This window comes from Spermophilus citellus (genome assembly GCF_964194105.1).
Source record: "Spermophilus citellus genome assembly, chromosome: 8".
In the NCBI taxonomy this organism is placed as follows: Eukaryota; Metazoa; Chordata; class Mammalia; order Rodentia; family Sciuridae; genus Spermophilus; species Spermophilus citellus.
In genome coordinates this window covers 68,158,667-68,184,860 of record NC_138189.1, presented here as the reverse complement: position 1 = coordinate 68,184,860, position 26,194 = coordinate 68,158,667, and the positions used below count along the sequence as shown (strand labels likewise).

The window sequence follows — 26,194 nt, the reverse complement described above, 5'->3', positions numbered from 1 at the left end:
CAAATGAAAAAAAATGAATAAAAGGATATGTGATATGTATATGTAGAGATATGTAAATACATGTATGTATATAATATTCCATTGATAAAAAAAAATTCCAGAAAAAAAGTAAATTCCATCTCTAGTGCCAAAAAGCAAATCAGTGTGCACCTAGGAATGTAGGGAGAATTATGAAAGGGAGACAACTTTTGGTGCTCAAAGATGATATTCATCATCTTGATTATGGTGATGGTTTCATGTGTATACATATGTCAAAACCCATCAAATTGTACTTGCTATGGATTGACTATTTCTGTCCCTTCAAAAGTCATATGCTAATTTCCTAATTCCCGATGTGACAAGGATGTGGAATGGCCAGTAATTAAGTCACAAAGGTGGGAACCTCCAGAATGAAATTAGTGCCCTTATAAAACACAAAAGAGATAATCTCTCTCTACCACAGGAAGACCAGCAAGTAAGTATTCAATGGCAAATCAGGAAGAGGCTTCTCACCAGGAACCAATTGACTAGTACCTTCATCTTGGACTTCTCACCTTTAAAACTATGAGAAATGAATTTCTGTTATTTAAGCCACCTATACCATAGTGTTTTGTTATAACAGCCTGAACAAACTTAGCACTTTAAGTGTGTTTAATTTAGTGAATGTCATTGTGATATTTGTTACAAAGTCACAGCTAGTGATGATTCTTAAAGAGTGGTCCAGGAAAAGGGGCTGAGGTAGCTCCTAATGCCGAAGACTAAAAGAACAGGATTGAAAGCACAGGGGTCAGGCAGCCAAGGATCCAGTTCATTCAAGACAAAGACTCCAAAGACAAGTCTCTGCAACAATGAAGGTAAGTACCAGTTTGGAATGAAACCAAGGAAAATATATTAAATCACACAAACTTTCCCACCCCTTTTATGCGTGGTTCTCCCTGCCCCCCGCAAAAAGTGAGTTGGAAAACCAGTTAAATTCTCCATTATGGGTCCCTTGAAGTCCACACTATTCCCTGTATCTCAACATTAGAATTTACAATCAAGCAAAAGGAAACTTGCAAGCACCACAGAGGTCTGTGCTTTACAGAGGCGCCTTTTAAAAATCTTCAAACAGTTCTTCCTTGAAAGAACATTAGGCTGTGCTCCTGATTTCAGAATTTTCTGTCATTTCTTTGTTGTTTCCATGCAGGTGTGGATTCCTTTTCTTTTTTCCAGGAGAGAATTGCTCCTCTCTGTGCTTGATGTATTCTCTAGTGAGTTAGCAGTTCTGTGAACCATGAGTGGGACTGGGTGGAGAGGTGGTTCTGAAACCTCTTTGAGGATGAGGAAGGGTCAAAGAACCTAGTAACATTATATTTTATAAAAATCTGACTACTTCATCAACTAGCACCTCTATGGTCCTATCATACACTTATTAATTAAAATGGATAAAGCCTCCTTATTTTTCCAAATTTAACTGAAAAGAATTGGTGCTCCAAATCCTTCTCTGCAGCCCTGGTCTATTACCCACAAAAAAAGAGAGGTTTGGATCATCCAGCATACCACACAATATTCTGAACAGTCATCATGCTAAATGGTAGACCCCTGGAAAAAAGAAAACCAGATGTGTCTCACAAGACATAAAATGCATGAGCAAAAGGCAAATCTGATTATGCCAACCCCCCATTTAAAATTTCACAGTAGCTCCCCACTACTTAAGAACAAGTCCAGTATTCACCTCTGGGATTTAAACCCAACTTCCTCCTACTCTCCAGTTAGGGCTATAGCCATACCACCTGCCATTTCATGCTCTGCAGAACTGAACTTCTAGCTGTCTCTCTCCCTCTGAAGATGGCCTGTATTCCCCCTTTGAATATGTATTTCTTACTTTATCCCAAAAGATAGCTCTCCCTTGAGATAGCCCATGTTCTCTCCTAAATGTGTGTATGTTTTCCTTAATGAATTTCTGAAAGAAAAGGAGGAGGAGGAGGAGAAAGAGGAGGAGAGGGTAGGAAGAAGAGGAGAGAGAGGAGGAAGGGGAAGAGGAGAAAGGAGGGGTGAGGAGGAAGAAGGAGAGGAAAAGAGGAGGAAGAAGAAGAAGTAGAAGAATAAGGAGGAGGAGAAGAAAAAGCAAGGGCGGATGATATACCAACTTAGGTATCATTTCTTCAGGGAACCTCTAAAAGACATACTAATTGCCCATTCACTTAAGAGGTATATGTCTTAGTCCCAAACCCTACAAAGTTACAATGAAAAGGAGAATTAATATAACAGGATCAAGTTTGCTAATAACTGACCTTGAGATGGAGAGATTATCCTGGATTATCCAGGTAGGTTAAATATAATTACAAGAGTTATTATAAATGGAAGAAGCATATTTTGGGGTGTTATTTTTTGGTCTCCTGCAGTCATATTTTGGAGTTGTATGCCTAGAAGAAATACCGTCCTACTAACACTTTGATTTCATGCTGGTGACAGGCAACTGATATTTCAGACAACTGAGCTCTAGAACTGTAAGACAGTCAAAGTGTGTGTTGTTTTAAGACAATAAATTTGTGATGATTTATTATAGCAGTTATAAGAAACTAGTGAACAGAGCTCCCAGACCAGTTCATGCTGCTCCCATATACCCCTCCAGCAACCTAACTCTCTGCCACAGTCTGCACAGCACACTGTAGTGGGTTGTGCACCCACAGTCTTACCCCACATGCTGAGGGAGCGATAACCATCATCTGTTTTCTCAAATGAAATCAGGCCATGTCTGCCAGTCAGCAACATCACTGTTTTTACTATCTTTTGCCATTTCTTAAAGGCTATTTCAATGTTCAAATCCTATCTAATTTCAAGGCCTGATTTCAGACTTTTCCTAAATTTTTGGCTCATTCTGATCTCTCTATTACTCATAGATCATTCTAGTACATATAAAATTAAACCATGTATTATTGCATCATTTATATAAGTTTAAATTCCAAAATAGGAATAAAGATACCTAAAGAAAAAAAAGCCATGGAAAAACAGAAACACTGAGAAAATCAATGAGCTTTCTTCAAATGTGAATTATTATTATGATCATAAATTTGTACTTTACCTGAGAACTTATTAATGCTCACTTGCTGTAAGCATTATCACTTTTTCAGGGCCAACAAAGATAATACCAATAGTTCTTCAGTAATATCAATGCCAATGTTTGCCTCCATCAGACAGGAAAACAAGTATACAAACGAAGAATAATTAAACCTGTTCCCAAATATTTTCTGTAATGTGTAAACCTTGCTGGGATCTTGACTTAGGAGGAAAAATGAAAGACATTTGATGGCCACTAGGAAAATAAGAAAATGGACTTTTTTTTTCTTCAGAATGGGGTATTGGTATTGTCTTGAACTCCTGGGTTCAAGTGATCCCTTGCCTGAGTTCTGGGATTACAGGCACATACCACTATTCCCAGCTATACACAATGCTAATTTAGAGATATGATAACAGTATTGTGGCTATTTATAAGAATGTCTTTATTTTAAGACATGCATGCATTACCACTAAAAGTGAATGGCTAAGATGTCTGCAATTTATTTTCAAATGCTCACCAACAAAATATTTACTAAAAATACATATGATAGGATAAAGCAAATTTAGCAAAATCTTAATTGCTAAATCTAAGTGCTAATGATCATTTATGTATATTAAATGCTAAGAAAAAATTCAAAACTACACAATATAATATTTCAGGATACTAACATGTTATAAACCTATCAAGAGAAGGAAGGAAAGAGTAAATATAACATTGAAATTCTGATTACCTCTGGCAAGATTAGTCACCAAGGTGAGTAGTGGATAGGGGCCTAGGCGTTCCTTAAATATGATCCTTTGTTATCAACACCAAATTTATTAAATGCTATTATACTTTATTATAAATAAGATTATCACATGTAGAATGCCAGAAGACACTGTCTACATTGGGTTCTACATGAATAGTGGCCCATAGAGTTGTTTCAAATCTGTACCCTGAGACAGTTTAACGGTGAGCATAGTGAGTAGACTGAAAATTAAAAACACAATCTTGAAAGAGATAATAGTCTAATCCTGTTTCCCGGATCTGGGTTTTGTATATTAGGGTGAAATATTAAATCTCCGATGGGCTTAATATAAATATTTACTGTCCTACAATGCCACCTCATATTTGAAATGGCCTGCTTGGACAGGAACATGGCAATGAGCCTAGCCATAACTGCCATGGTGTTTGGTCCCACCTGGGCCAAACATATGATGAAGTCAGATTGGTTTCAGCAGCCTCACATTGAGATCTTAAAATAGCTAGCCAAGGGTCCTGGCCAATAAAAGGAATGGCAACCTTAGGCAAGAAGGAGACAGCAACACAGCTTTCCTAGCCTTCAATGTTTACAAAAAGGTGCTTAAATTTCCATAAGAATGAGTTCTTCCTGCAGGACCCAGTTTCTCCCATCCTGTGCCCTTCGCTTTTGTGTTTAAAAGAAAATTAAAAATCTTGTAGTGCTGACAAAGACTTTAGCAGACAAGCAATCAATAACAATGATGTAAAAAAATAACTGACTTTTTGTGGAAAAGAAAATAAGTAAACATTTGGACACATTACTAAGTCTGACAAACCGCAGGAATGGTCAATAACCATTTGATGGTCATATTAGGGCTTGGGGCATACAACTCTACAATATGACTGCAGGAGACCAAAAGATAACACCCCAAAATATGCTTCTATGCCGTTATCTTGAGCTGCTTATTCTAAGAAACTGCAGACACAGTAGTGGCTGTGAAAAGCTGTCCTGTCATAAAAGACACTGACATCTATTAAGGATACTTACATTAGTGAAGAAGAGAAGCTCCCAGACAACAGTGCTGGACACTTTATCTGCCTACCAAGACAAGTTTTAGTCACCAGCGACCCTGCATTTCCTCCTCTCAGCCTTCCGACCTGGACTGGTCTCCACTCTTCCCTAGGAAGCCCAAGCCCCCATTCTTTTTTGTAGCTCAGGATGCTATGAAAACATCAATCATCTCACCCTTTGTCAAGTCTCAGATTCTATGAAACTCCCATGTGTATATATGTACTTAACTATGGCTTTTCTGCTCTTAATATGTCTTATTGTCATTTAATTTGTATCCCAACCAAAGAACCCAGAAGGGTAGAGGGAAGCTATTTATCTGCTTCCCATATAGTGATTAATTAATTCTTCTCCATATCTGAAATCACTTCAAATTGCAATGTCATTCTCATTAAGTTCTGAAACACTTCCCAAATAAATGAGTCAAAGTATAAACAACTACAAAACAAAGTAAAAGCTAATGATTTCTTCTCCTAATCAATCTTTGAGAAAATACTAAAAACAGTTTTGTTTGATTTAAATCCAGCTGCCTAAAAATCACAAAATTATAGGTTTTCTATTAAGTTTCTGGTTTAATGCCAATATTTCATAAGTTCAGAAAGGCCAAATTAGTCCAAAATCAAACAAAATCATCAGAGTAAAGCAAATGTTTTAATTAATTTTAAAACATTAAACTGAGATAGGATAAAAAAAAACTTAAAACTTAACAGGTAGAGGGCTGGGGATGTGGCTCAAGCGGTAGCTCGCTTGCCTCGCATGCGTGCGGCCCAGGTTCGATCCTCAGCACCACATACCAACAAAGATGTTGTGTCCGCCGAGAACTAAAAAATAAATATTAAAAATTCTCTCTCTCTCTCCCCTCTCTCTCCTCTCTCACTCTCTCTTTAAAAAAAAAAAAACAAAAAAACAAACAAACAAAAAAAAAAAAAACTTAACAGGTAGAAATGAGACAGAAAGGAAGGATACAGAAATATAACCTTAATCTGGGGTTCTTTATACCTTTCCAGGGCTGTCACTCATCAACTCAGTCTCTCACCCAGGACTGTTACTCTCAAATTTCTGGGAAACCTATAAATCTTAAAAGTTCCTATAACTCATCCACCTATAAAAATTATCTATTAATTAGCCAACCAATAAATAGGTTAGGAAATATGACATTTTAAGAAACTTACAAATTTAGGGGACTTTTCAACATTACCTACTAAGTCAGATAATGGAGACTATCAATTAACTCCTCAGCCACAAGCAACTGAGTAGGCAAGGAAATGAAGGGTGGTAACAGACACACCTCAAAGAAAGTCAAAGGTCAAAGAAGGGAACCTTAGACAACCTTATCAAAACAGACAAGCATCTAGAAAATGGAAACTGGAGTGCCAAACCTCCCCCAGCCAGACTTAATTACAACCCTTTAAGGAAACTATTGTTTCAAGATGGGTTCACCTCCAACCCTCAAGTCTAGGTCATGTGACCCTCACAAAAAAAAAAAAAAAAAAAAGAGGTTGCTGAGGGCTAAACAAAGGGGTAAACACCTGCAGGGGAAAGGGAAACTAAGGCAAAAACAAAAGGACCTAAAAATAACAAAAGGGCCACACCATCCTCCCTAGAGGCAGACTATTCAGTGCCTGTCCTGAACAGCTATACTCTCAGTTTCTAAGAACTCTTACTTGTTACTCTGTGCAACTTGTCTGAAATCCTTCCTGTGAGATCATAAGAACCTATAGCTTATTGTCAAAATACACCCTACTGTCATGTATATTTAAAAATAACTAATTAAAATAAAGTAAATGCTCTATTATCCACTGTGTGGATTCTCACAGTCACTTTGGCTCAGTGGACTTAAGGATCCTGAAAATGATCAGACTGATGTCACCCTCACATACCTTCCCATACCCACCCCTCACCAACTCTCCTTTAAAAAAGGAACCTGAGGGGGCTGGGGATGTGGCTCAAGTGGCTCGCCTGGCATACGTGCGGCTTGGGTTCGATCCTCAGCACCACATACAAAGATGTTGTGTCCACTGAAAACTAAAAAATAAATATTAAAATATTAAAAAAATAAAAAAGGAACCTGAGAACCCCAAAGGGTCTCTCACTCTTGAGATGGCCCCCATTCCCCCTTGAATGTGTATTCCTTGCTTTCCTAAATAATTTTTTGTGCTTCTACTGACATGTGCTAGAATTCTTTTCTGTAATATAAGTCAGTGATCCCACTTGCCCTGAGTAGAGTTACCCACCCCACACACACTTTCAGGAACTCTCTGGGACCCTTTTCCAATGATAGGATCTTTTGTAGGTTTTAGTCAGAAAATTTAGAATAAATCCCAGCTTTAAATACAATCTGATACTGTACAGGGCTTTTAAGGCTTTCAAATTTTAGTTTTCTTCGATGTAAACTATGACTATCTCCTTTATCTATACAATTGTTGAGAACTTAAAACTGGTATTCTGTATAAGCAAGTATTTTGCAAAGAAAAAATTATTTTATACTGATAAATACTTTATAATCATTATTCCACGCAATGAAAGTCCACAATCCAAGAATCACTAAATTCTAAAATTAGTTGTTGAGCAATAAGCAAAACACAGTTCCACCCTTCTCAAAGGTACAAAATATAAACAGCCACAAAAGAGGTGACATTGAAGTAAAGCCTTGCTTAGAGCAGGCATCCAAAAAATAATTTACAAAATGCACAAAAAGCAGCCAGGCTCAGGGGCTCATGCCTGTAATCCCAGCTGCTTGGAGGCTGAAATAGGAGGATTTCGAGTTCAAACCCAGCCTCAGCAATGATGAGGCGCTAAACAACACAGTGAGACCGTTTCTTCAAATAAAATACATAAACAGGGCTGGGGATTTGGCTCAGTGGTTGAGTGCCCCTCAGTTCAATCCCCAGTACAAAAAAAGAAAAAAAAGAGAGAGCATAAAAACAAATCAAGCCTTAGGAAATATGTTCATATGTTCCTAAATTACCTGTTTTACTTGTACTGAATTAAAATCCATATTTGAAAAAAAAGATATCTCCAAATACAGAATAAAAGAAGACAAATACACCAGATTCTTATATTTAACCACACCATCTATGAAATAACATGTGAAAATCTATTTTACAAAAATGAATATGCATAAACAAATATAAAGAGTAAACTGTTATGTATATAATGTTCTCTACAAAAATTTTCCAGGACTACTTAAAATTGTTTTACTTTTTATTCATTTATTATTTTTAGTTGTAGATGGACACAATTCCTTTATTTTATTTATTTATTTTTATGTGGTGCTGAAGATCGAACCCAGTGCCTTGCACATGCCAAGCAAGTGTTCTACCACTGAGTCACAACAGTCACAACCCCAGCCCAACTGTTTCACTTTTGTTTCATGACAGACAAAATTTGTACCTAAAAGTCCAGTGCAGTGCACATCCTAAGTCTGATACAATTGATGACAGCCTACAGAAAAATTCTCAGAATTATTAAAAAAAAAAGTTCAAAATCAAGATCATAAGTGATATATAAAAATCCATATAGTAACACTAGGTTATTCCTTAGAAATCATAAATATAACATAAAATATACTTTAAAATGTGAGAACTACCACCTCTACCTCCATATAGCTCACTGTCTATGTTAGGGTGACTTTAGAATTTGATTTTCTTCACATAACTTTACTATCCAAGTGACTACTACCTAGAAGGTCACTGTTTTTCTGATGAACAAGGAAAGAATTTCTGAAAGACATTATCAACTCTTCAAGGGGAAGTACTGATTTTATCCTACGACTCATCAAACCTATTTCCTCAAAATTCTTGCCTGGCTATTTTCATAAATCCAAAGCTGTTAAATTGTGATTTCTTTCTTTTTTTTTTTTTTTTTTTTTTTACCCAATCTACTCAGGTCCCCATATTGAAAGGTGTACCTGAAGCCAAAGTTCCAATTCTCAATTAAATACCTCTTGGCTTTCTCACTCTCAAGACACTATCAAGGCTTTGCAGAAGGTGGGTGTTCTTCCTCACCCTGGTAAGCCATAAATTCCCACTGTCTTGTCAGCTTGGTTAAGTTGGTGATATATGAGAAACAAGCACTCAAATACTTATACTAAATAAAATGAATCTGCTATGAGATAGTTAAAAAATGTCATTTCAAAATATGCGGCAACGGTATTTTTTCAAACTGAAGGGAACAGCATATTGAGTGGGTATGGGGGGTTGGGAGGGCTTTCCATGAATTTCTCCTGTGTGATTAAAAAGGGATCCTCCAGATTACAACCCAATTGCATGAAAACCCTCCCTGGAATTCAAGCCTACCAGGGACAATCTACACACCAATTGGAGGAAGAGACTTGAACTTTACATCTGTCTCAGACAGGGTGTTACTTGGTCATCTGAGGGCCCATTCCTCTTTCCAAAATCATTCACTCTCCCTAGGTTGTCTGCACATTTCCCCTCCTCATATGGAGAATGTATGGAAACCTTTAAGTTGCACTAGATTTGGGCATTATTACTTTTCCTTCACCTGATAACCCTATGCACAATACAAAATTTTATGTCATCATATTCATCATAATTGTCAGTTTTTCAAAGGCTCAAAATTGTCACATCTTCAGTGGTATCCCCTTATCCCTAAAGCTACAAGTAATAAAAGCTAAATCATGGACAATTATTTAGGTGGTAATACTGACTAAAAATGATCAATAATTAGGGAGCATCCAGGTGGAGAATGGCCTAGATCTAGAAGAAAAATATAGAAGAATGTTCATTACACTTACGTGTGACACTAAGACAAGTGAAGTGTGCCAAAATCAAGAAGTTATTTATGAAAACAAAATAAGGCTTAGTCAAAACAACGAGATGAAATGCAATGTGCGATGGATGTTCATGAAACAACTGGTGAAACTGAATGAACTCTGTAGTCTAGTTAACAATGTTTCACCTGTGGTAACTTGCTAAAATTTTGACAAATGTATCACAGTTACATAAGATATAATCACATTAGGGAAAACCAGGTGAAGAATACACAGAAATACTGCTTTCTTTGTAACTTTTCTGTAAATCTAAATTGTTCCAAAATGTATAGTTTATTTAAATACTATTAGCATAATTATAAAAGAAGTTGCACAATCTCAAATGGGGAAAGACAGAAGGGAACTAATCTCCTGATCATTTCTCCCTCAACTTTATAAACCAAAATCTACTACAAGCACCCCAAGGTCCTAGTCTGAAAGCACACCACAACTTCAAGGTGAACACCCTTCTCTTCCACTTCTCAGTCTACTAACTCAGGTCACAGAGTGCCCTTCCAATGCTCAACCCCCCTCAATCCATTCAGCACTCAGGAGCCCACTTCCCCATCCACGCAAACCTGTGGTCAAACCCTTCAATCCTGGCTATGCAAGGATACGCTTAAGGTATCCTTGACCTTCAGGCATTCCCAGGCCTAAATGGCTCCCCGTATCCATCTTCTCAGTGATTAAATTGGGTAATTTCTAACATGTATGCTTGTTGTGAGAAACAAATAATAAAAGAAGTACTCTGGGAATTCTAAATCACCCCACAAGCATCATATATTAGGACCTACTGCTGGGTTAAGTAAGAATTATGCTAATTTAGCACACAACAAGTTTGTGTTCAACTGAATCTTCACTCGGTTTGATAATTCTATTAATTGCTACTTGGTCATTTCATATCATACTCCCTAAAAATTATACTAAAAAGGTATTACAGTTTAAACTAAATCATTTCCAAGACCCCTTGAAGCTCATTGGTTCTGAGTACCTACTTTACCGAGAAAATTGAGGGCCCAGTCCAACACTTGGATTTTTTCCTCTTCTGGATTTCAAATGTTTCTATGCTCACCCTCCATTCCTGCTCTTTTTTCTTAAGGTATGAGCATGCAACCTCTCCTTTCCTTGCATATCACTATCAACTGCATTCTCTACCCCACATCTGCCTTCTTTCTTCTGGGGCCTAACCATTCTCATGAGCACCTTCACCCTCATTTGATGTCTTTCAAACAAACATATCTCCTTTCCATTAGGGGAAAAAAATCTTCACTTGATCCTCCTGTCTTCTCTGCTATCCTGTATTCCTTTTCACTATCACTTTCTACCAGTAACTACCAACATTTCTCCTCTCATTTTCCTCAATCTGAAACCTGGCTTCTACTAAGATTGCTGGCTAACCTCATTGTTCTGTGTCTCAGCCCCTTACTCCTAGGTACTATTATTAATAATATTCTCCTGGGCTGGTGATGTGGCTCAAGCGGTAGCGTGCTCGCCTGGCATGCGCGTGGCCCGGGTTCGATCCTCAGCACCACATACCAACAAAGATGTTGTGTCCGCCGAGAACTAAGAAAAAATAAATAAATATTAAAAAATTCTCTCTCTCTCTATCTCTCTGTCCCCCTCTCTCTCACTCTCTCTTTAAAAAAAAAAAAAAAAAAAAAAAAAACAAGAAAAAAAAATTAATAATATTCTCCTAGCAATCCTTCCTCCTTTTGCACCCAGGACCCTCATTATCTTGGTTACTTCCCTGTGTCTCCAACCTTCCTCTAAACATGGACATCCCCCAAGGCTCCATCTTCAGTTCTTTCACCCTCTCTAATAAAGAACTGGCATCCGCAGACCTGGACCTTTCATTTCAGCTTCCAGCACACACTGAACCACCTACCCTTCACTTAGGCCCCATTTCTCAACCTCCCTGGTTTGGAGAATGACTCACGCAGCCCAAGGCAGTTCTTCCAAACTCACTCTTAATTCAAACAACTTCCCAATACTTGTTACTTCTTTCCTGAAAGTCTCTTACCTATCAAAATATGTCTCCCAGTAAGTCCTTTTATTAGTCTTATTGTGGTCACCTTTGCCTAAGTCCTATCATTAGTATTTGAAATATCCTCTCTCTCAACCCCAATTCCACCACCCTACTATCAGCCCCCATCAACTCACATCTATAGCATTTTTAATACCCTTCTATTTAGTTTCTTTATGGTAGATCATTCTTCCTTCCAGGACTTTCCTCAGATCACTGCCACAGAAAAGTACCAATCCAGTATTTAAGGACTGTGGACATTTCCCCTCAGGTTATTACTAGCACTTTTCAGGTTATTATTAGCACTTTTTTCCTATTATCTCTGCAAAACTTTTAGAGGCTTCCCGGAGTCCATGAATAAAGCCCAATATCCTCACAAGACTCTCAGCTTCTGAACCCACCTCCCAAACATGCAGTTTAGGCTCCAGGATTTCCCATCTACTTTTAGTTTTCCATGCCTAGAATGCCGATTCAAGGAACAGTTCCACAGGCCCTTTGTCTAGAACACCCTGCCTCGACCCTTGTTTTTACCTGGTTGAGTCCCAGGCTCTCTCTCTCTCTCTCTCTCTCTCTCTCTCTCTCTCTCTCTCTCTCTCTCTCATACTGGGGATTAAACCCAGTGGTGTTTTGCCACTAAGCTACAGTCCCAGCTCTTTTTACTTTTATTTTGAGACAGGGTCTCATTAAGTTGCTTATGGCCTCGTCAGGTTACTGCAGCTGGCCTTGAATTTGTGATCTTCCTGTCTCAGTCTCTCAAGTCATGGCAACCAGGCATCTTTTAATTCCCAATCCATCCTTATTTCATCTTTAAAGCTCTTCCTATAAGCCACCAAGTTGAGTCCAGCCAGGCCTTCCACGTTAACAATGAGCTTTGTATAGATGTCTAATAAATTTAACTCATATATGTCTTGTGGGGGAGGTTTCCTTGAGGGGGTGGTCCCTGTCATCTTCAAGTACCAATCCAGCATTTAAGGACTGGGAACATTACCCTGCAGGTAAGAAGCACTTTTTTTACTTGCTAATTCTCTGGAGCACAAAGCCTTCTCTCAGCCTAAATCTACAGGACTAAACAATTGAGAATGTCATGTTAATAACAGCACTATAAAGTCTACAAAATGGCAGCGCATGGGAGTGTGCAATAATAGCAGAATACAATACACCTCCTCCACTCCTTTCATTAATTCCCTAAGAGTTTTGCTTTTACTGGAACTTAAACAGAAAAGGCACTTAAAGAGTTTAAATGGACCAAATATTAACCAGCCTCCAATGTGCAAACTGATTTTAAAATAGCCCTTGACCTGAAAATATAGGTATATTCAAATACACACCCTGATAATAAAAGACAGATAGAGGATAAGAGTTCAATGTCTCAAAGCTTGCCAGGTCAAGAGTTTCTTATGATGAATCTAAAAGTAGAGCAATATTTTAACACAGCTTGAATATGTTCATCCTTATGATTGTACATGAGGTAGAGTACACTGTCTAAGAAAGCTTAACAAAACAGGTTACATATGGTAACATTTATTCTCAAAAAACAAAATCCAGGTGGGCATGTATTAATGAAAGCCAACAGTTGAGCATTCATAAATAACTAAATAAGCTGTGAGGTACCCAGTCACTGCTAGAAAAAACAGTTCTAATGAGTCAAATCACACCACAGAAATAGCTTCCATTTTAAATACATTATACTGTTAAAAGATAAAACTAATTCAAAAGTTATTTTACACATGGCTCCCAGAACATGTTTTAATAAAAGCTTGCTAGCTTCTCCAGTTATGAAAGTCAACATGTGTAAACTGCTATTTCCTTGTTTTTAAAGTATACCAGTCATAACTTTCATATATGAATACACTACCAGTACAACTCCTCATCATGTGTGATCACAAGAATGAGAAGTTATACTCCATGTATGTATGTCAAAGTATACTCTACTGTCATATATATCTAAAAAGAACAGATAAAAAATTTTAAAAATAAAGTATACCAGTGCTAAAACAAAATAAATCCCAACCTAATAAATTCTATTTTTGGTTGGCCTTCCAAGGCAGCTTTCATAAAGACTATTCTGGGATCATGATTTCTAGCTTTATAACTTCAACTTTCAGTACCTGGAAACTGTTATATTTTGTGTAATTCCTTGACACATATGTTCTACCATTGATTCTCATTTTATTCCACCCCCTATTAAAGAATAGAAAATAAGATGTCATCACATTGATTCTGAAGTTTCAGTCCTAAAATCACTGTTACATTTATTGCTTCATGATATTATGTGATATTTTCTTATCAGTGCTTTGTGACTTGGGTTATATCAAGTTCATCAATATTAACTTTCAGGTAGAACCTTTAGAGTCTAAGTAATGGTACAAACCAAAAGAAAAGGAATCAGGAAACTTAGGTTCTAGTTCCAAAAGACATTGAATTTGACCCTGGGCAATCCACTTCACTTCTGTAATTCAAACTGCAATACAGATACCTGCTTCCAAAAAAGGAATGCTTCTAGAATAGTTTCATGTTTTGTGCTTCTCAAACAAAACAAAATTTTACAAACAGAAGGTTTTATAAAACAATCTATTCTCGGGTTCAACTTCCCAAATTATCCAGCCCAAAAGATCATAAAACTGCACTTCTTCCAAAGTTCTTACTTGCACCACTATATTACCAAATACACTGGAAGTCTTTTTCTAGCTTAAATAGAATAGTAGTCCTACCTCTACTTACTATTAAATGTGAAGCAAGTTAATCTACAGAAAAGGGAGTGAAAATTTCTCATGAATTACCATGTCGGGTAATGAAATCTATTGACAGAAGATCTGCACTATCTGCTGGTGAACTCAAAAGAGGCTGGAAGTTTACAAGTATATCAGGTGTACGATAGTCTCAAACCTCCAAAATCTATTACTACTAAGAAAGGGCATAGGAAATGAAAGCGCCAAGTTAGCTCAAGAAGCTAATCCTCCACCGTCAAGATCCAATGACATGTTAGATGCAAGTCTTTAAGTTTAGCCCAACTTTGCCCCCTCTAACTAGAAAAAGAAGTGAAGTGGCAGGATCAGAAAACTGCAGCTCATAGGGTGACAGGCTCCATCCTGAGTTCAGCGTAGGTCCCAGACCTCAAATAAGGGAGTTGGAATAGGGAAGAAGATAATTGTGGCCAAGTTTATGTATCAAGCTATTCGGGCAGCGTGGCTTTCATCCCGGGAAACACACCGTCACCGGGGACTGGGTTCTCGACCCACAGGGGAAAGGAGAAAAGAAAACCAGACAGAGAAGAAGGTGCAGCAAACGGCCCGCACCTTCACCTGACATTGTGTGGACACCATCCTCCCTCCCAAGTGTCCCAGCCCCAACCAGGACCGGGCCGGGATGCGGTCGAGTGCCTCTCGCGGCTCTACTTACTTTGTCGCTGGTGCTCTCGGTTTCGTGGTCCCCACCAGCCGCCTCTCCCTCGCGGGGTGGCGGCGCCACCGCTCCCCCGGGGCCGGGGCAACTTCCCCGGTGCCTCAGCTCCAACATCTCCCGCTCCCGCGCAGCCGTGGCGGCCTCCTCCAGAGCCCCGAAATCCGAGCCGCGCGCGGGGTCTTGCTCGCTGGCCGCCTTGCCACCCCGCAGCCGCGCACTCGACGCCCAGCCGAGCCGCGACCCCTAACACCCCCCCACCATAGAACCGCAGCCGTGCGGCGCCGGGTCACCCCCAAAACGGCATCAACGAGTGAGCGCTCGAGGCCGTCTCCTGGGAGCGCGGCGCCGACGACCGCCTCGGGGTGCTGGGGAGGCTCGGGGCACCCGGCCCAGTGGAGAAGGCGGGGACGCAGCGCGCCGCCCGTTGCCAGGTGCGCGTCTCCACGCAGAGGCCCAGGTGGGAGGGGAGGAAAGGCGAGGAGAGAAGAAGGAAGCCTGACCCGCTTTAGCACTTCGCCCGGCACCCGCAGCCTGGGCAGGGCCACTCCCCGCCCCGCCTTCCCGGAGCCGGACTCCGGAGTCGGCAGGTCCCGGCCCCCCCAACACCTTTCTCGGGTTCCTGCCTCCCGCAGCCAGGTCACGCGCCGTAGGCCCCGCCCCGCCCCGCCCCTCTGCGCTGCACTGCGGTTCCCACAGCCCCGCCTCCCTCGCGGCGGTGACGTCACGGTTCCGAGTCCCCCGCGGCCCCGTCCCCGTCTCCGCGCGCACAGGTGGGGGTTTTGAAAAAGGTGCGAGAGGCTGGGGGGCTCGGAAAGGGTCCGGGAGTGGGAGGAGGCATCAGCTCGGTGCGTGCCACGAAGAGTGAGAACTTGGAGCCTCGTCCCAGAGTTACTGTGAGAGCTGGAAGAACTACTCCAAGACGCACGGTAAATCTGGTAAACAGTGGCCGCGCTCAGCCGTATTCCCTTCAAGGGACTCCGCGGCCGACTCAGCTTGACACACTGAGGTGTTTCGGAGGCTCAGAGGCGTCCAGAAGCAAAAACTTGTCTGGCAGGACAAACTCGTTGGCTCCGCTGCATTCCTGCCCTGTTTCATCACCTTGAAAAGAGGAGATACAGTCGCCTTGCTGGGCTTGTGGGTCTGGGTTGGTCAAGAGTTTTAATCACAAACATAAGTCCTGTCTTCGAGAAATTCAGTTCTGAGTCTCACAAAATTTCACCACGTAGGGTCCTGAGAAAGCTTTAAATGCCTAGGGTGCAGTTGCCAACCAGCTAGACTCAGCAGTTATGGACCTTGGGCTGCTAAAGTTGAAACAGGGAGCATAACACCCGCATTAATTCCAGTCCAAACCCTGTTACAAGTGATTAGTTTTATTAACATGTATCTGACACCTGGTTATCATGACAAAAATGACAAAGGGGGGGGGGTGCTTCACATACACAGGACAGCATTCAAGAAGAATGCCCTTACTTGCGTGCAGTGGTGCAAGGCTGAAATCCCAGCGACTCAGGAGACGGAGGCAAGAAGATTGTACAAGAGGGTTGTAAGTTCAAGACCAGCCTCAACAATTTCGTGAGACTGTCTCAAAATTTAAAAAGTGGGTGTGGGGTGTAAGTCAGTGGTAAAGCGCCGCGGGTTCAATCTCCAGCACCAAAAAAAAAAAAAAAAATTAGAGAGAGAGAAGAAAACCAAAAGTCACAAAGTAGGATGCGTTAAAAAGCAGAACATAGGGACACCATTATACTTCACCAAACAGACTTTTTAAAGCTGTGAGTTCAGTTTGGGTTGCTACTTTTTCAAAAGAATATAGGGAAACTATAGCTTATTAACTTACAGGAAGAGTAACAAAAATGACAAGATGAAAAATGCTATGAGCTGTGAACATGATGTAATTGTCATTAGGAACAGAAGATTATGGGTGACTAGATTAATCAATTGTTCTTTTTTTTTTTTTTTTTTTTTTTGGAGGACCAGAAATGAAGGACTACCTAATAGGAAGATAGCCAAAGTAATAGCTACAGAGAATACTAAAGGCAGTAGTGAGGTTTCCATCTCTGGCTACCCCACAGCACAAAGGATGAAAAGTGTTCCATTCTAACCTCCCTGGAAGTCAAGTGTGGGGTTCTAGTTCCACTGATGCACCTAATTGGCTAGGTGTCCTCTGGTAAATGGTTAAACAATATGGTTCCAGCTATAAAACAAGAAGAATGACTTCCGTGGTCCCTTCCAACTCTCACATTATCAGAATTCAGCCCTTCCATTCCCTAGTACTTCAAGAGAAGGGGACCCAGCATAACAAGCTACCTGAACTGAACACCTTCCTCTTTCCCTTTTACCCTGTCGACCCCTTAGCTCCTTTGGTTTTCTTCTTCCTTTCTAGCAAGAGAAATAGAATCCTGGCAGGAGGGAAGAACAGAGGACAGTAGCTCATAATGGAAGAGAAATAATATTTCTCCACCCAGGAAACAGAACCAGTGCAAAGAACACCAAATAGAGTGCTTTACTCCTTTACCTCACCCCTTCCTTAAGCTCCACCACTTCCTGTATTTTAGCTGAGATAGCATTTTCTTTCAGTCTTCATTATAGTTATTGCCTCTGTTGAGCAATTAAACTGAGCCCAGGCAGCAAGAACCACAATTGAAGCTCTTACCCAAGGGCCAACCCCACCAAGCTTAAGTGGTCAGAGATGTTTGCTAAAGAAGTGAATGAAGAAATGAATGAGCAGCAGAGATGTAGCATAAAAAGGGAAATATATTTAGTATTTACATTTTTAATAAAAGGATCTATGTTAGTCTTACAAAGGTACTTAATTTTCTTCATAGTTTATATAAAAAAAGAAAAAGAATTTTTATATATATTAAAGGGGTTCTAGTAATGACTTCTGCATTTTATTTAAGATCTATTACAGTATATTCAAGCACAACTGGCCTTGCTGAAATGTTTTCATATTTTTCCAATGTCTTTTTTCTCCTTCTTTTCCTTTTCCCCTCCCCCCACTTTTTTTCCATTCAGAGAATTTAAGATCTTCAAATGTATTGCATTTGTGTTTCCATGATACAAAATCTGGGATGCAATAGTTTCTAAGGTCTCACCTATTCATTTTACTAGAATTTAACCTAGTAAAGGGCTTCTAGGAAACCCCAAGCACAAGCATGAGTTTAATGACAGGAGATATTTAGCCATTACATATTTCTTGAGTGATTTAAAGATTTACACTTTGGTGGTCTTGGAATTATTATTTTTTTTAAGAGAGAGTGAGAGAGGAGAGAGAGAGAGAGAGAGAGAGAGAGAATTTTTAATATTTATTTTTTAGTTCTCGGCGGACACAACATCTCTGTTGGCACGTGGTGCCGAGGATCTGAACCCGGGCCGCACGCATGCCAGGCGAGCGCGCTACCGCTTGAGCCACATCCCCAGCCCCAGGTCTTGGAATTATTTATAACTCTTAGCAAAGGATTTGCCATAGGGGTAAGAGAGAGTGCTAACATGGTTATTTGTATGGTGTCTGTTTTAGCTAGACTTTTTTTTAAATGCCTTTATTTATTTATTTATTTATCTATCTATTTATTTTTATGTGGTGCTGAGGCTTGAACCCAGCGCCTCACATGTGCTAGGCGAGTGCTCTACCGCTGAGCCACAACCCCATCCCCTAGACTTTTTGTTTTTACCTTCTCTTTTAACGAAGAGACCTGTTATCATTCCTCTCTGAGTACCCTCAGAAGTTTGCCGGACTGATAATCATTCATGTGGGCACTGAAGCTGCTTTCCGCATCAGAGGCTCACAGGCACCTGGCTGGAATGTCCCCAGTTTGCCAAGGGAAGAAGAATCTTCCTCAGCCAACCATTTCCAGTTACTTGGATACCCACATTATAGCTTTTGTTGCTTGGCCTATTTTTCCTCTGTTGCCCTCTGTCAACTCTGCATATAAGTTAGAGGTATAGCCAATTTAGGCCTACCAGAGAGACATTTTGTGGGGAAAACTTGAGGGACCATTTATGTGTATATTCTTATCTTTACTAAAACTATACAGAAGAACAATAGTATACTATCAAGTTTTATAGTGAGAGGGCATCGGAGGAAAGTGCAATGGTATAGTTAAAAACATGGGATTTATATACTGACAATCCTGGGTTAAGGCCATAGTTCTGCCATCTTCTAGCTTTGAAATAATTTAGCTCATGCAGCATTCTCATCAAAGGCAGCTGAAGCTACATCCTAAATGACATGCCCAAAGCTGAAGTAATAACTCTTCACAAAGCACCTTCATATACAGCATTTCATTTGTTTCACTCAACATAAGATAGCCATTGCAAATATTATTCCCATTTTACAAGAAAAAGAACTGAGACCCAGCATGATATACAAGTTTACAAAGCAAATATGGGATTGAAATGTAAGTTTGAATACTTCAAATTCTGCCTGGTCCATGATGTAAATGAACAGTAACAGAAATTACTAACATCTGAGGGGTTTTTATAAAGTACATGGATTCTGGAGTCAGCCTGAGTTCAAATCCCAGCTCTGCTGCCTACTGGCCTTGGTCAAGTTTCAAAACCCACTCTGTGTATCAGTGTCCTCATGTGTAGTAAAATGAGAATAAAGGTGATAATACAATCCTTCTAGCATACTTATGATGATGAAATTGGTTAGAATATGTAAAATACTGAGAACAACATCTGCATAGTGGAGGGTTATACAAATGTTACTTATAATAATTATTCATATTATTGAAAACTGAATTCCCCAAGGAGAACAATATTAGACCTCCAAACTCACTGAAATACCCTAGAAAACCTTAAAGAAAAAAACGGATATTTTATTATTGCTTTGGGAAGGAGGGTAGAAATTAGGAACGGGGTAGGGTAACTTTACAAACAAGAACAAAGAAATCACCAGTCCACCAAAATAATTTGTGTCTTATCCTTGGAATCAATGAAATTGGCATTTCCCATTGTCAACTGGAATCAGTTACTAATATGTATATAGATAACGAGTGTGGAATTCCTTACATTTCTAGCTTCTTCACCAAATCCTGATAACTCTAGGCAAGTTATATTTTGGCCACTAAATTCCTATGGAAAATAGGCAGCATAATCTATCTGTAAATTCACAAATCATGTCAAAGAATGGTGTACCTAAGTGTGATTGATATAAGGTGCATAATTTTAGCAAAAATAGAAGTGTTATAGTTTAAAATACACAAAAAGATATGGGTATATGTGCACCTTTGATACTGCATTCATGTATTTTGTTATTGACTATGGCTGGATTTATGTACTTTTTGAAGTGGAACAGATTGGTAACTGTCCTTGGAAGGTTGGATCACTGAGTTTCTTCCAATCATACCAATTATCTGGTTTAACAAATTGCTGAAATCCAGAGGTAATGGTCAAGGTTCTTAGATACAGAAAGAGAAACATCATGGCTGATTGTGATAAGAAAACATTGCAACATAGTTTGATTACTATAATTTAGATCTCAAATGTCCCCCAAGGGCCCTTGTTTAAAGGCTTGGTCCCCATCCTGTGGCACTGTTGGGATGTTATGGAATCTAGTAGAAGAAAGGTCATTAAAAGTGTGTCTTCAAGGAGATACTAGGGACCTCCCCACAACCTTGCTCTCCAGCCACCACAAGGTGAAAATCTTTGCCAAATCTGCTTCTTATCCTGATGTTCTGCCTCACCTTAGGCCAAAGGTACGGGGCCAAGCAATTATGGACTGAGATCCTGAAACTATGAATCAGAATAAATCTGTCCTCCTTTTTAGTTGATTTTCTCAGGTATTTTATCACAGTGATGGAAAGCTTACAAGCATAAGCATTTATTTATTCTTTTAGCAGTACATAAAATAAGGGTTAGTTTCAAAGTTAGTTTCTGAAAGACTAATAACCACATATATGGTTCTTGTTAATAGCAATGTAAGTGATTTTTGTTTTATAGAGAATATAAATCATTTTAAATCACAGTCCTTTCTGAGCTAATATTAATATCTCTCTGGTTCCCTCATTAACTAATGAATTAAATAAAATCTTTGTCATGTGTTCATTTTATATTTGTATCAAATTTATACTTTTACCCATCTGGAAATTGTACTTTATACAGAGTAATAATGTATATCTGTTTTCATTCAATAGATTCATCTATTTATGGAAGAAGTCATAACACAGTTCCAGGTACTTTATGGAATATATATGTATGTATATATGTGTGTGTATACACACACACATACATATATACATACATATATATATATATATATATATATACACACACACACACACATACATACACATATATATGTATATATGTATGTGTATATATGTATTCCATAAATATATATATTCCTTATATATATAACTTTGAGTTTATAGTAACATAATATCCACTTTCTATTTTCCTAGAAACATATTTCTTTCTCCAGAAATAACTAATATTATTAACTAATCTTCCATTCAGATCTTTTTCTATGCTTTTATGTACTTAATAGTATAAATGCACATGTATACACCCTATGTAATGTTTAGTAACATAATTTTGTTTAACATGCTTCAGAGTGCTTTCGTATTAGTTTCCAAATATAGTCCTCATTATTTTAAATTATTACATATACTTGTTTTACAGATGCATCTTACTTAGCCATTTCCCTACTGATGGACAATTACAGATTTTCCCCAAATTTTATAATTATTAAAATAATGCTGTGATAAATATCTTTGAACATATACCTATAACACATATGCAACTCCATAGATATTTAGACATGGAGTGATAAGGTCAAAGAAAATATGCAATTAATACTTTGATAGATTCCATTAAATTTCCCTCCAAATGATTATACCCATTTTTATATGTTGATGAATGTAGTTCCTCTGAGGATGGTGTGATGAGATATATAGGCCATTAACTTGTGCCTTTAAATTGTCTGATGTATGGTCTGGTGAGGGCCTTCTTCCTGCTTTGCAGATGGCATCCTCTAATTGTACCCTCACAGGATGGAGAACAGAGTGGGTGGGAATAAATGAGCTCTTTAGTCTGCCTGTCTGTTTGTCTGTCTCTCTTTCTCTGTGTGTGCACGCACTGGGGATGGAACCCAGGGGCCCAGGTGCCTCACACAGACTAAGCACACACTATCACAAAGCTACCCCACCAGCTGCCCTCATTGTATCTTCTAAGAGTACCTTAGTCTGGCTGGGCACAAATAACCAAGCCTTCACAAAGTCTTGTAGGTTCAAACAGCAACTCTTTATTCCCGAACTCTCACCAGCACTGTATACACACTTCCCGGGAACACACTCCCTCCACCAGCGCCAATTCTCCCAGAACCCCTGGAGAACTCAACAGGAACTCCAAAGTAGGGGCAGCAGGATCTGCCCTAATCCCGGAGCAGGGTCACCTTTCAACCATTCCCTCTAGCAAAATGCCAGGCGTCATTCTGACTAAACTGTGGCTCTCAACATAAGGGCACTAATTTTCCATTATGGGAGTCCCTCTTTTATAACCAAATTACCCAAAAGCTTCACCTCCTTATAGGGTCACATTGGGGGTTAGAGTTTCAACATATGATTTTGGGGATGACACAAACATTTAGTCCATTGCTATTTGTTTTAAAAGTTGTTTATTTAATTACTTTCTTTTTCAGTGTTGGAGATTGAACCCAGGGCCTTATGGATGCTAAACAAGCACACTACTGCTGAGATATATACACAGTCCTAATAAATGTTTGGATTTTAGCCTGATGGCAAAAATCCCTGCTGATAGTGGTATGGGGAAAAGGTAAGAGGAACCAGTTCTCTGAAAGAGACCAGGTGTCCCACATGCAGTCCTAAGGCTTCTGTAGCCTTCTTGCTTTTGTTAACCTAGAGCCTAGATATTCTTCGGACTCCCTGGGGAGAAGAACTGTTCTCTACAAAAGCCTTCCTCCTGTGGGATTTTCCTTTGTACTTTTGTTTTTCTTTGTTATTCTAAATTCACCTACTTTTTTGTCTCCAAGAATTCATAAAATGTTGTGGCCCACTGATGAGACTCTTATTCTTCAGTGCTGTGGTAGATGCATTTATTTTCAAAACATATTTTCTGTCATCTCAAAGGACTCACAGGCCAGAAGAGAGGTTACATTTACTGAGTCTATAATCTTGATTTAATTACCTGTCTTTCCTTAGATCAGTGCTTTTTAAACTATTTGTGGTGAGAGACCACCTCTTTCTCCAATTTGATATATTTGTTGTTGTAAAATACCATAAACATGAATTGCTAGAAAAATTAAGCAGACAAAAAAAAAAAAAACCCAAAGACATACAAACTATAAGTTCAAACTCATTTTTGTAAAATTCAATGATAATTACTGTCAGATAACTACAAAATCTCTCTTATGAGGGCTGGGTACAGTGGTACATGCCTGTAGTCCCAGCTCTTTGGAAAGATCACTTGCGCCCAGTAGTTCAAGACTAGCCTGGGCATCATAGTAAGACCCTATCTTGAAGCAAACACACAAAAAAGCGAAAAACAATAAAACAAATAACTTACATCAAATCTGTTTCAGTTTCTGTACTTGTCATTGATCAGTAATAATGGTTCACAAACCACTAGTGATCCAGAGAACAAATGTGGAATATCAATTAGATGTTTAGAGACAAAACCAAAAAGGATTACAAAATCTCTTGATAGTATCAGCATATAAAGAGATAATTATTCTATAATAAGTAATATAATAGGTATTAATAGATGAAAAACTACACTGGTGTACCCACTCTTTGAAACGAAGGACACAATCCTATGATATTTGAGTCACCTTCCCTTTTCTTCCTTTTCCTTGAGCAATAGCACAAGTTTGCAGTAAAAATATCTCTATTTACCTGTCCTATAGAATCTAAGAAGTCTTACTGCATTCTTTCACTTTGTCCTGTCTCCATGCCCTTCGAATTTGGAGTGATTCTGCTTGTATAACCCCACTATTATAGTTTGGATATAAGGTGTCCCCCCAAAGTTCATGTGTGAGACAACAAAGGAATGTTCAGAGGTGAAATGATTAGATTATGAAGCTGTAAACTAATAGGTGGATTAATCCATTTGTAGATTTGTAGATTAATAATTTAAAAGGACTACTATACTTGGTGGTAACTGTAGACAGGTGCAAAATGGCTGAAGGAAGTAGGTCACTGGGGGCATGCCTTTGAGTTTATAGTTCGTCCCTGGCACATGTGTGCTTGCTCTCTCTCTCTTTCTCTCTCTCTCTCTCTCTCTCTCTCTCTCTCTCTCTCTCTCTCTCTCTCTCTTTCTCTCTATGATTCCCAGCTGCTTTATGCTGAGTAGCTTTTCTCCACCATGCCCTTTTGCCAAGGTGTTCCACCTCACCTTGAGTCCAGAGCAATGCAATCTGCCAACCATGGACTGAGACCTCTGAAATCCTGAGCTAAAATAAACTTTTCTTCCTCTAAATTGTTCCTGTCAGGTATTTTGGTCACACTGACAAAAAGCTGACTATCACACCATGATTTCATTATCAAGTCATATTCCAGCCACACCTTGGTATTCTCCTCCAAATGTGCCTTCTCATTTTTGCAATATGGGCTAGCTGAGGGTTTTACAAATCTTGAAGTTATGGTTCTTGTTTACATACAACTTCTTCAATTCATTTCTTCTCACATTTTACTAGAAAGAGTTAAGAGGAACCAAACTGCTCCTTCAGTATTTTGCTTAGAAATATCCTCAGCTAAATATCCAATTACTTACAACATCATCACTCACAAGTTCTACCTTCTGCAATACACTAGAATGCAACTCAGCCAACTTCTTCACCACTTTATGACAAGGATCACCTTTCTTCCAGTTCCCAATAATATACGTTCCTCATTTCTGAGGTATCATCAACATGAACTTTAACATTCACCTATTTCTATCAACATTCTGTTCATGATTATTTATATAATCTCTAACAAGATAGAGGATTTCTCTCTCTCTCTCTCTCTCTCTCTCTCTCTCTCTCTCTCTCTCTCTCTCTCTCTCTCTCTTTCCCTGAGCCCTATTAGAATCACCTCTATGGTCCATGTTTCTATCAATAATCCCTTCATGGCAATCTGAACTTTTGTTAGGATACATTTCAAAGTTTTTCTGGCCTTTATCTATCCCCCAGTCCCAAAGCCTCTTCCACATTTTTAGGAAGCTGTAAGACACCCCACTCTCAGTACAAAATTTTTTGTTAGCTTTGGTTGCCATGACAAAATAACTGGATGGTTCACATGATAGAAATTTCTTTTCTCAAAGCTCTGGAGGCTGCAGGTCAGGATCATAGTGCCAGCATGATCACTTTCTGGTGAAAGCCCTCTCCTTGGCTTCCTTCTTGCTATGTCCTCACATGATGGAGAGGGAAGGAAATCTCTCTGGTATCTTTTCTTATAAGGGCACTAATCCTAAGAGAAGATGGCCTCACTCTTATTACCTCATGGAATCTCAATTATTTCTCATTTCAGAACAAAATATTTAAGAGACAATAGGAAGTGGAATCAAAATGTATTGTCGACCAACTGCATATGGAGACAGGAGTTGGGGGTGTCAGAACAATGGGTATGTTTTCTACTTGGTTAGCTAGGTGGTTGCTGGGGCCATTCCTAGAGGCAAATAGGTAGAATTGGAGGAAGACAGGGAAGAAAAAAATACTGAACTACCTAGTAAGTTCCAGGTACTATTAATTATTTTATTTTGGGCATTCAAATTTTGAGATAATAATCCAACACTGAAGTGAAAATGTTGAGGTCACGGGAGTTGTGTGAGACCTGGTATAAGCAGGGGAACGAAGACCGAAGTTAAGATGAGAAATTGACAGCCTAGAGATGAAGCCTGGAGTAGAGAGACTGGAAAACATCCTTCCAAGAATGAGTGTGCATCTGGGTATGGTGGCACTTGCCAGTGACTCAGGAGGCTGAGACAGGAGCATCAGAAGTTCAAGGTCAGTCACTGCAGTTTAGCAAGAACATTTAAAAAAAAAAAATGTCTGGGGATGTGGACTCAGTGTTCCTGGATTCAATACCCAGTAACAGAAAAAGAAGAAAAGGGAGAAAGGAGAAATAAGAAAGAAGGAGGTGGAAGGGGGAGGTGTGGGGGGAGGGGGGAGGGGGAAGGGGGAAAGTGCAAATGCAAAGGCCTAAGTGGAAACCACAATAGGCAAAGAAAGAGGTTAGAAGACAGTCAGAC

General features: G+C 39.3%; 1 protein-coding gene across 2 annotated transcripts in view; it reads right to left on the bottom strand.

Annotated features, from left to right (window-relative positions):
• The window catches only part of CDS1 (CDP-diacylglycerol synthase 1), a 71,518-nt gene extending 55,887 nt beyond the window's left edge, over positions 1-15,631 (bottom strand). For both annotated transcript variants that reach the window (XM_081304541.1, XM_081304542.1), the window contains exon 1: positions 15,005-15,631. In XM_081304541.1, the coding sequence (XP_081160667.1) occupies positions 15,005-15,121 (117 nt within the window). In that variant the 5' untranslated portion in view covers positions 15,122-15,631. The remainder of the gene's footprint in view (positions 1-15,004) is intronic.
• Positions 15,632-26,194: the final 10,563 nt, after the last annotated feature.